The sequence below is a fragment of the Nymphaea colorata genome, chromosome 8, assembly GCF_008831285.2.
Source record: "Nymphaea colorata isolate Beijing-Zhang1983 chromosome 8, ASM883128v2, whole genome shotgun sequence".
Taxonomy (NCBI): Eukaryota; Viridiplantae; Streptophyta; class Magnoliopsida; order Nymphaeales; family Nymphaeaceae; genus Nymphaea; species Nymphaea colorata.
This window is the reverse complement of record NC_045145.1, coordinates 14693989-14704910: the sequence shown is the minus strand read 5'-3', so window position 1 is coordinate 14704910 and position 10922 is coordinate 14693989. Positions and strand designations below refer to the sequence as shown.

Genomic DNA, 10922 nt, shown 5'->3' with positions numbered 1-10922 from the left:
AAAAACTATATACCCAAGTATGAGATACAATCACCTTGCTTGGGTTTAATTTAAGCGTCTAAATACATATGCTTCATCTTTTTTCTCATTAAGTGGTTAAAAGCCTGAAACCAACAAGATGGATGGATGACACTGTGGACGCGGTTACAGGTAAAGTACGTACCTTCTCCTTAATGACGAGGGAGACCTTCAAGCGGCGGACTCGGCATTGGGACAAGTTCCCATTGTTTACTTCTTTTTTATGTGGAAAAAGAAAAAAACTCAAGTACCATTTCCATGTACACCAAGAAGGCCTTCCACTTGCTTCAACCTTACACGACAACAAACACGAATTACCTATACCTTCTAAAATTCAATATTGAGCCGGTGCGGACAAAGCCATTACAGACAATAACGTTTATATTAAAAGATGAACAAGGGTAAGTAGGCGTTGGAGAGAGAGAGAGAGTTCCACACAACCAAATCCACTTTTAGAGCGGAAGAACAAGAACAATGAAGGCACGTCTGCAATCATTCTTAGAAGACGAGGAGTGGAAGATGCTATGACATATGTAAGGAGCATGATGCGCAATTTTTTCATGGACTTGACAAGTGATTTTGTATTTTTCACTCAAAAACCTGATATATGCAGAGTTAAAAGAGCAACGATGAAGTGGGGCAACTGCTTGTTCTTCCAGACAAAACTTGGACGGTCACATGCAATGTGCAAAATCTTGGGAACCTCTTCCATAATACCTTAAACCTTCTGCACCAGTTACAAATTTTAGTAAATATAACTTATCATGATGTCCCCAATTATTCTACCTACCTATTAGGAACTAATAAAAATGAACAATAAGTGTTTCTAATATCAGTCACACTCCCACCAGTCCTGATCAATCACTTATATCCACAAGTAGATCAGTCAAAGCCGGGCGTATACAGCTGCAATATGCAAAAGAATAGGACAAGGTTCATTTAAGGAAATGTCACCACTCCCCGAGGGAAAAAAGAAAAATATGCTATAGAATTCATAAATTATCAAATTTTGCAAGTACGATTTAAAGGGCACAACAAAACCTGCGACAAAGCATATTCGTGCAGCCAAAATCACTCCGTTCCAGCTCCAGGAGAAAGTTTTATCAGTGTCATGCCAAAAACAGAACCTTCAGAGCCTAAACAGGTTGATAATTGTTCAGGCATCCCCAGACAGCAGCCTCAACTTCTTCCCATGACTCGCATTTTCTTAACGCCTTCCACATATCGAATATGACACCCAAAACATTGTCTTCATGCAAGATACAGTAGCACCTAAATAACAAATATAATTTTGCATTAATCCAGAAAATTCGACACAGAAAGGCCTTTTATTCTGCTTAAAAATGGTGGTTCCAGAGATATCAACAATATATTTCACATTCGTCCAGAAAGCCTTTCCAATAAAGAAAATTCCACATGCAGACTAAAAGTAATCTCTTCAGTAAACAAAAGACAAAAGCCAACAAAATCACATATTCAGTGTCACTGATGAACAAAGAGGACTCAATCACTTTAATTATCACCACTACAATTATATTCATGGTTACTTGCTCCTAAACGGGAAAAGGACCAAAACTCCAAGAAGAAGTGCAAATAAATCTGACCATTCTGATGTAAATGAAAGACCATATCATGAAGAATGTGAAAGCAAAACTTGGATGAGACCAAAAGGATCGTAGTGGCAGACAGCAATTGGTTTAAAACCATAACGAAAGCAAGAAAACCAGTATAAAAGTTATTTAAACACATACATGGCACGATAAGATATTCGTTTAAACTTCTCCAGATCCACTTGGACATCTGTATCTGACTTAGGCTGCACAGTGCATGTTATCAAAGGAAGCCCGTAGCTTTTCAGAAATTGCTCGAAAAGAAGGGAGTCTCCCCTAAAGACATCCAGATAAATTGGAATTAAATCCAAAAGAGGATCGCCTGAAAAGCAAAAAGGCATAGAAACAATTTTAGCAGAGGTACGAAGACATAAACCTGAAGGGTCCGAACATTATGAACAAGCACTGCCTACATTCTGCAAGTTTCATTCGCCAAGAACTTGGATGGCCAAGTTGAATTTGCATAATACAGGAACTTCAAGAATTGTCAACAAAATGGGAAATGTGACCTTTAACAATGCTTTAACAATTTAACAGCCAAGCAAATGTTTGAGATGCCTTTAAAACATCCAATATTTTATTTCTGTCATTTGGGCTCTTTACTTTTAATCAAATACATGCAAATGCTACAAACACTAGCAACAACTCTGTTCAAGTCTTTTAGTGCGGATATCTGAAGTCAGGACGAACAAATAAAATAATGCATGCATACACATGTTTGCTAACATTTCATAATACATGGCAACAGATTTTACCAACAGACAGGTCACCGAAATCAAGAATGTAGCTCGGCTGCCATCTTCTGAGCCCACTTACAGCGTTGGGCACATTCAGCACACCATGTTCTCCTTTATTTGCATCCTGTGAACTATCACGCAAACACTGGTTGAATGAGCAGCGCTCCATGTAAACATTGTCATCCATGATATCCATGTGTATCCATGTCAGAAACTTGTCACACCCATCATGTTCAATCTTGGCCTACAGAATGCAAGTTAAAGCCTCCAGTCAATAAGACAATTAGTTTTCAGAGGAAAAATTTATGAAATGATGTAAAATAGCTCCACCACAAGGTTTTGACATACATCAAACAACCGTGCAAAATCTTTAGGGAGGTACTCGATTACTTTATCCACCAATTTACTTGGAATAGGATTGCCCCTGAAACGATTTCCATTGGATGTAAGGACAACTTTAGCCGAAACTGCTAATTAAAATGAATCAGCCAAAATTAAAAATAAATTACAAAAGCAAACTTCAGATACCAAGAGCTTCTATAAAGTCATAACAGTACTCAAACAAAAATAAACACCTGGCATTGTAATTGACAAGCAAAAATCTTTCTTCAAGCAAATTTATTATGGTGAACATAAAAGAGAGAGAGAGAGATAAAGAGAGAGAGAGGAAAATGTTGTGATTCACAAATTTATTTTTGGGGCATAAAAAGGAGAAGTGAGTGGCACAATTTCGGCACCTTAGAATTAAGACAGGATCTAAATGTTTTTGAACAGGCCTTTTAAAAGAAAAAAGAAAGGTGGCCTTAAAGCATACCATTTAGCTAAACGGTCAGAGATAGCCCGTTTTCTTCTGTTCATAGTTTCTACAAATACCTTCTGCATTTCTTTTCCCAAATCTGTAATCTCAGTCGCTTCCATATGATAGCTGGCTGAAGGCACAGCAGACTCGTTGCCCAGGTCGCAATTCTTATCTAATCGCACCTTACTTATCTTTTCCAGTGAGTTAGTATCACAAGAATTCAGAATGGATGGCAGCGGAATGAGATGAAGATTACGAACTTGTTCACCCAGAAAGGAAGATAGATTCAATAGCTCATCGCTTGTTAACACATTTCGTCTGAAACAGCAGAAAGGATGTCATCAAGGTAACATTGAGCAAATACAGGTTAAATTGACAATGTAAATAGCGAGCTTACAAATTTGCAAACATATCCCCATTGCATTTCTTTGTTATTATATAAGGCCACAATTTGATTGCTTCACTACCGTCATTCACTAATCCATTTATTCCAGCTCTCCTAAATTCAAACTGTTTCTTGCTCCACAGACCGAACTCAGAATGAGATAGCCTCGAATAACCAAATTGTCTGACAAAATTTTCAAGTGCCTCTGGAAATTGTCTTCCGTCCCATGGCAAAATTCTATAAGCACCATTTTCACAAAAGAGAAAACCACTTGCTAACACATCAGGAACATGGGCCTTTAGAGGCGATTGAACTCTGCACAGTAAGCTGTAAAACTCAAGCTGCAACAAGAAACATAACTTCACGATTCAGTACCAAAAGGAAATAAGTGCCTCAAAGACAAATAAAACAGTGATTACCTCTGTAGCCAAACTATTGACTGAAAATTCCAGTCCTCCTTCAACATATATCTTAATGACATGATTAGCAGTGAGATAGACCTATAGAAGAAGATAATAGAAACTTACAACAATGATTCCGGGAGGATCTCAAAAGGTGAAAGCTGTTTCTTACTAAAAAGCAAGGAAAAAGGAAGAATATAACAACATAATTCCATTGACATTCAAACATGATCCATACTCACTGGATTGCTGCCAGTACCAACAGGAAGCTTTTCATCTTCAGAAGGGAGGGGCAGATTATGAAATGAACAGATTCCCATCAAGCACTGAAACCATCTATCAGCGTCTAGTGCTATACATGCTCCCTAAGTACAAAGTAGAAAAAAATACAAAAAGTAAACAAAAAAGGACCATTGGAAGTGGATGGATAAAAAAGTAACATGGAAAAACAAGATTATCTAAAATATCAGACAAACAAATAAAACATTTAAAAAAATCATGAGAGAAGACAAAAACCTGCACAGTATAATGTATATTTAAGAACTACCTTCCATACTAGGTCTCTCAGCCCTGGTTTTTCAATCCAAAGCCTCTGCAACCATTCTCTAAATTCCCTCTGTCCTATGCAGTTACTTGCGCACCAATAAGAGTTGTAATGGCCTTTGTCTTCATCAAGAAAACTGGATAAGTAATCAATGGTATAAGAAAATGGCTGAAACACAGAATGTATGGAGCTGTTGGATCTGCCATTCAGTACATGCTCGATACTCTTACAAGCATAAGGACTTTCACCAACTTCAGAAAGTTTAAGCCTTTTTCCTTTTCTGGACATGTCTGACAAATTTAGTTGCTCAACACTATAGGGTTCAATCATTTCAAGGCTTTTAAAGTCATCTTTGTGGACGGCAAGGGACCCAGCACGAGACACGCCCTTGTGATGATAACCAGGAGTCATATCGAGGCAGACAAATTCGAAGTTGGATGCATTGACAAAATTCTGAGTAACAGCAACTGAGTTCTCCAGATTAAGGACACAATGCCACCAACCACTTGGTACAAATATTGTTTCACCTGGAAGTTGTGTGCATTCCAAAGGCTTCTCATGCTCAGCAAGAAGTGGATAAAATTCCAGCCACCACTAGAAACACAAGTAGGAAAAGAAAAAACAGAATTAGGTTAATGCTACATGCAATCTTCAACTAAGGTGGCAAATTGTTATAATGCAAAATCAAATGACAAACGAATAGTAAAAAAACATTAGCATTACTTAAGACACTGTTGAATCAGGAATGGCAGCAACAAGAAAAAATGATAAGTGATATGCAGTCAAACAATACCGAGAAGTACCTGCAATGATGATGGGGTTTCAATGTTCACATCACCATCTTCTTCATTGACATGTACCGTGACACCCGACGGAACCCTTCCTGGAGGGTATAAAGCCCACCTGAAACATTGAAAAACCAACAAAAGTACTAGATTATTAGTGAAAAGGAGCAAAGAGAAAGAAACTATCTCTGAGAGAGAGAGAGAGAGAGAGAGAGATCCACTTGTTGAATTTGGTGGAAAAGAGATGGCGACTTCCAGTTAGGGTTGAGGATCTAGTGTTCATGGTAGAAATCTGATTGATGGTGTTTTTTTTTTTTTTCATTTTAAGACGGATTTGTTAAGAAGAGAGCACCCAGCTTCTCCAATCTGCAAACTCATACTACTAGTTTAGAGTCCCATTTCACGAAAAGTGGTGGATTAACAAAACATGGAATAAGTGAAATATTTATCTGCTGCAACCAATAGTGGTAGAAGCGCTTTGTTGCTCAAGGCAATGACTGCAATGCTTAATTTGGAGAAGCATTATGACGATTTGCATCCTCTCATAATTAAGAATAAGATCTTGGCCTGGGCTGCTTGTAATTTGGGGAGACAGGTGAGGAAGGCAATTCTTGCTTATATTATAAAGAACAACATTGATGTCAACATCCAGTATGTGGACATCTCAAAGCCATCCAGATGGTGATCGTGCAACTAGATCAAATTCATTTACTTCTAGTATAAAGGGTTTGGAAGGATAAACCCCCAGAGGCCCGCATTCATCATAGTCCTTTTTATTCATCCTGGTTGGGATCTGCCTAATCCCATCTAGCCAATCTGCGAGAGAGAGAGAGAGAGAGAGAGAGAGAGAGAGAAAGAGAGAGAGAGAGAGAGAGAGAGAGAAAGAGAGAGAGAGAGAGAGAGAGAGAGAGAGAGAAAGAGAGAGAGAGAGAGAGAGAGAGAGAGAAAGAGAGAGAGAGAGACAGAGAGAGAGAAATATTCATTATTTCCTGCTTATAAGAGACCAATGTAATAGAAATTTTTATTTTTTTATTCTTTTGGTTACTATCTTTTTAAGGGAGGACAAGACGTAAATGAGTAACTAAGTAAAATTATACATCAAAGGAAATACACAATCAGATAAACTTTTAGGAGTTTCAGATGAGAATTAGTAACTAAATAAATTATATATCAGAGAAAATACATAACCAGAATCCACTTTTACAAGCTTCAATCTAGTGTCTCCCTAAACCTTTCAGTAAAGAAAGGTTGCTTACATTTTCTCAACAACTTATTCAAAAAGAATTTTTAAAGACTGTGTCTTGGCTAGCAACCTAAGGACACAAGGGTGTAGAATGCAGGAAATAAGGGAACAATCTCAATTTAAAAAGTACCTGGAAAATTGCAATGATGCACGCAATCAAACGTACCCACAAATTTAGAACAAATACCCAAGAGTGCAGATAAACCATACCTTTTCCGTCCACTTAAAAGTGTATTCCAGGCACTTGTAAGGGCAGGGTCTACATGCCATGAAGCACCTGATCTTTCAGGTCCTACCACCAACCATCTGAATGGGGGACGCTTGTCTTCTTCTAGGACATCAAAAAAATCTTCTTGGAATAGATGAGGCACACTATAATCTTTCAACAACCCTGGTGCAACTTCTCCAAACTGCAGTAGGCTAAAGAATAATGAGTATTATAAAAGGTTCAGGACAAGAGCATAACATTTAAATGCAACTGATTTCACAGACTCACCTTATCATCAAACACGTAAAGTGGATCCTCATCATGTTGAGCTTTCATGTAGGAAGCATAATCCTTGAATTTCATCCTTATTTTCTTTGCACTCCTTTGAGAAATTCTGAAAGCAGCATCGCCATAGTCCTCTGCTAGTTGCTCAACTGTCCATTTGTTTATTGCAGGCCAATTTTGTGATAAACCAGTCAAGAGTACCTGGAGAGAATATCCGGTTCTGAGAATGAGCAACTTACAGTTTCAGATGATTATGAATCTTCCCAGCAAAATTTCATTTCTGTTCTACTGCAGTAGCTAATTACTTCAATAAGTACAATAGTGCTTCACTGAATGCAATATCATCAAAGACTTGTGCAGAATATTCAACAATGGATGAGTTGAAAAACAAAAGGAATTTCATACTCCAAACGAGCTCATACAAAGTGCAACCAGTACACATCTATAGATGGTATACTGTCACGAACTGTTGGGACAAATATAGGCCATTAACAAAATTTGTCTGACAGGATGAGGATGCAATTAAACTAAATGAACTAAAGGTAGTCCATTCACCTAGTGCTAGATCAAACAAACGTGCTGGTAACTGACCAAACCCAGTTTAGAAGGGAGTGTGCCTAAAGCCAGTTGAACAAAAGTGAGAAAGCTTGGACTCAATCTCATCAATGTCATGTCTGTCATGGAGGTCATCTTCATTTTTCATTATCAGTTTTCGGAGCATGGCCTAAAATTCATACTGTTACAGGAGAGGAGAGGTTCTATATGTCATGCATACTTGTTTGCCACATGAAAGCATGCTGATGCATAAGAACGAAGTGAAATATCAAAGTAAGTTCAACAAGCCCCGAGGACCAGATAGGTCCAGAGGTCAATGACCAGTTTCACATGATAAAGAATTAGGAACAATGAAATATATAGTTTATCTGAAGGGAATACTAGGCCGACATTGTGGTTAAAACTGAATGATCATAACTTGTTCTTACCGGTTTTTTTCCATCATATTCAACACAAAATTCTTCCAAGGTGAGGTTTGTCTTCCTCTCCACCTTCCCTATGTCCATTGAGAATCCATCTAATGCAGTGAAACACCTATACCATCTTTTGTACAAAAACATAGAACTGAATCCTGCAGAATCATCCAATAAAATATTTAAAGAAGTTGCTGAATGTAAGAAATAAGACATATAAAGATGTTTAGGAACTGCCCCAAGATAATAATCATAATATATATGAAGTTGAGAGATTTAGAAATTCTGAATAAAATAGCAGCTAGATTTACCATCAAAGCACATTGGTTTTCTGCAAGGATCAATGCATCCAGGCAAGAAGCCAAACTGTAAGACAGAAAAACAAACATGCTCAACTTGTCAGTTTTGTGGAGAAAGAGTGGATATAAAAGGCTAATCACTAATCAGATGATACACCTAGAGGATGGATTAGGATTTTTGCATCTTAAATGAAACATAGTTTTCATAATGACATTTCAAACCATATCAAACAAATCAAGTGCGAAGATCAAATCAAGTGCGAAGATCACCACCAAAAGAGAAGAACCGCTGTAAATGCAGAAAACAACAAATCCATTAAGTGCGGAAGAAAATAAACTTTCATATTCCACATACATATTCACATAATGCAGTTGCTTTCCAAGTGCCACGGTATTCAAGCAGACCTCCTGCACTTCTAAGGCATATACTCATCCATAGTGGTTCATCATTGCAGAAGATGTACAAGCCACTGGGAAGTAAAAACACATAACACATAAATAGAATAGTTAGAAAATTTTAAGCATGCACTCTACCTCAAGATAGTTCAACCTTAAAGCAACACCAAAAGAAGTTGCCTCAACAAGAAAACAAAATGACAAAATTTAGTCTCCATGTGGTCTCAGTCTCACCAGATGGTTTGACCTTACAACACAAAAAACCCCAGAAGATAATTGTCTTGCAAACAATTAAAGTCAAGAAAAAATAAGATTTCCACTCTGCTTCATCAGATCATTCGACCTCAAAGCACACAAAACCCCAAAAAACAATTGTCTCAACAATAAAGCAGATACAAATACTTATGAGGCCCAAAAACATAAAAAAAATTGCTCGATACACAGAAAAGAAATTGTTCATTGTAATCACATGCAGCATACACAAGCACAACTTCACTGATAACTCTTTACACTTCTTTTTTCCTGCTATAATCACTTTGTATTTAAAGGTTGCCTGGGTGCTAGGCAGTAGCCTAAATGTCGAGGCTTAGGCACAAGGCAACCTGAAAATGATGCATTAGTTTTTAAGGTTTAACCTTAACTCCTTTTTTCTATTGTTTTGTCTTGAGGTATAATGATGGGAGTGGAGTTTTTTCCCCCCTCAAAGCCTCTCAGCTTTGACCTATTTTTACGTCACCTTTTTTCTCCATTTTACCTTTTCTCCACTTTTTCTATCAAGTAGGCCCACTTAGGCCCTGGTAGGTGCAGCCTAAGCCTTCTTATGAGGTCTGCTACTTCATGGTTATAGCTTTTAACTACATGTGTTAGCCATGTGGGGTTACACTGAACTCTACCAGGTTAGAACTTAGAACGCACTCTACCAAATTAGAAAGTAAGTATTAGTACCACAAGTCCAAGAACATCTGGGTCCAGTCTGGATGACCCTTCGTCCATGAGTCTTGCCAAGATTTTTGAAGTTGGTTGCACTACAGTTTGTCAAGCTCAACAAACTCGTTGAAAGTAGGGCATCTGATCAGCAAAATCCATCCTGGACTTGAATTTTATGTATCTGCAGTTCAACTAATATGTTGACAGCATTAACATTACATTCTGGGATGATTCAGTTAATGTCCTAACCATTGTCTCTTAAATATTTCGTCTAGTAACAGGGCAGCATAAAGATGAATATGAAGCCTACTTGCCATGAGGCTTTCCAAATGCTAAGTAAGATCACCATGTCTGGAGATCTTCACCTTTCTGAAGACCGCCATTTTGAGATTGCATCTGAACTTCACCTTTGACAAAACATCAGGATACAAGTTTTGATCTCCTTTAAAATAAAATTTATATGACGACAGTTATTCACCTTTCTCCCTTCTAAGTTGACATTGTTTCTGATAGACATTCTATTAGGTCTAACATTTTGCTGCAATTGTTGGCATATTGGGTATAAAGGACAGACTATCATTTTGAGGTTACCGATCAAGAAGTGGCCGACGAATAAAAAATTGGTAAAATTGTGGAAGGATCACTCTTAAACAACAGGAGACCCAGACCATTGATTCGGTTTCAGACAAAACAAGAGAATTCTCAACCATGGCTTGAGATAGGTACATCTGAATACGTTCCTTAGTTAAAGACAGGAAACAACACCGTCGTATACCAATTTCCTACATGAATTGTGTTCAACTGAAAGCATACGTATATAAGAAATCAATACCAACAGGAAGGGCAAATCAATAAAAGGAAAGAAAGTCACCTATATGAGATTTTAGCCAATAAAGAAACAACCATAAATTCGAAGTTTTTTTGACCGCTTCAAAACGGAAAAAGAAAAAACAACCGCGAAGAAAGAAAACCCAATAGTCTACTCAATCCTGAAGAATACACGGAGAGATGGAGGGAGAGGACGGACCTGCTAACACAGGCAAGGCGGCCAACGTCGGAAGGAGACAAGGACTCAAAGATGGCGCAGAGCAGCTCGTCAGGAAGGACTTTAAGGTCTCCGAGGGCATCAGGCCTCCGGTCCTTCGGCGGGGCGAACACCATTCCTCCGTCAGATTCCATCTTCTTTCAGGCCTCTCCTGTCTCCCTTCCCCGTCGTCTTACGTGCCTTCGGAGGTCGTCTCTGCGCGCGTAAGTCCTACGCCATGCGCGCGTATGACCCGCGGGCCGGACGCGGAATTAATTTTGGAGGTGCGTGTC

The 10922-nt window shown here is 38.3% G+C and overlaps 1 protein-coding gene across 3 annotated transcripts; it reads right to left on the bottom strand.

Moving 5' to 3' along the window:
• Window positions 1-711: 711 nt before the first annotated feature.
• LOC116258756 (lysine-specific demethylase JMJ21) lies at window positions 712-10887 on the bottom strand. 3 transcript variants are annotated; one of them, XR_004173810.2, is made up of 17 exons: window positions 10633-10887; window positions 8638-8752; window positions 8295-8349; window positions 7999-8141; window positions 7019-7216; window positions 6733-6932; window positions 5298-5397; window positions 4498-5088; window positions 4193-4315; window positions 3969-4049; window positions 3562-3890; window positions 3180-3482; window positions 2714-2789; window positions 2384-2609; window positions 1770-1950; window positions 1060-1290; window positions 712-924 (listed from the first exon to the last, which is right to left on the bottom strand). XR_004173810.2 is itself a non-coding variant. In XM_031636125.2 (16 exons), exons 1-16 carry the CDS (start codon window positions 10782-10784, stop codon window positions 1155-1157), a joined length of 3009 nt encoding a protein of 1002 aa, XP_031491985.1. In that variant the 5' UTR covers window positions 10785-10887; the 3' UTR covers window positions 712-1154. The 3 variants fall into 3 exon arrangements, 2 of the variants coding, with proteins under 2 accessions (XP_031491985.1, XP_031491986.1); XM_031636125.2 differs by having other exon boundaries at window positions 712-1290; XM_031636126.1 differs by lacking the exons at window positions 712-924; window positions 1060-1290 and having other exon boundaries at window positions 1784-1950; window positions 2445-2609.
• Window positions 10888-10922: the final 35 nt, after the last annotated feature.

What these genes read in the sequence shown, in the direction of transcription:
- LOC116258756 (XM_031636125.2), bottom strand. Translation starts at nt 10,784, where the DNA reads ATGGAATCTGACGGAGGAATGGTGTTCGCCCCGCCGAAGGACCGGAGG. An exon ending in CGCCTTGCCTGTGTTAGCAG is followed by an intron (nt 8,753 to 10,632) that starts GTCCGTCCTCTC and finishes TTTACTTCCCAG; the next exon opens with TGGCTTGTACATCTTCTGCA. An exon ending in CAACTGCATTATGTGAATAT is followed by an intron (nt 8,350 to 8,637) that starts GTATGTGGAATA and finishes TCTGTCTTACAG; the next exon opens with TTTGGCTTCTTGCCTGGATG.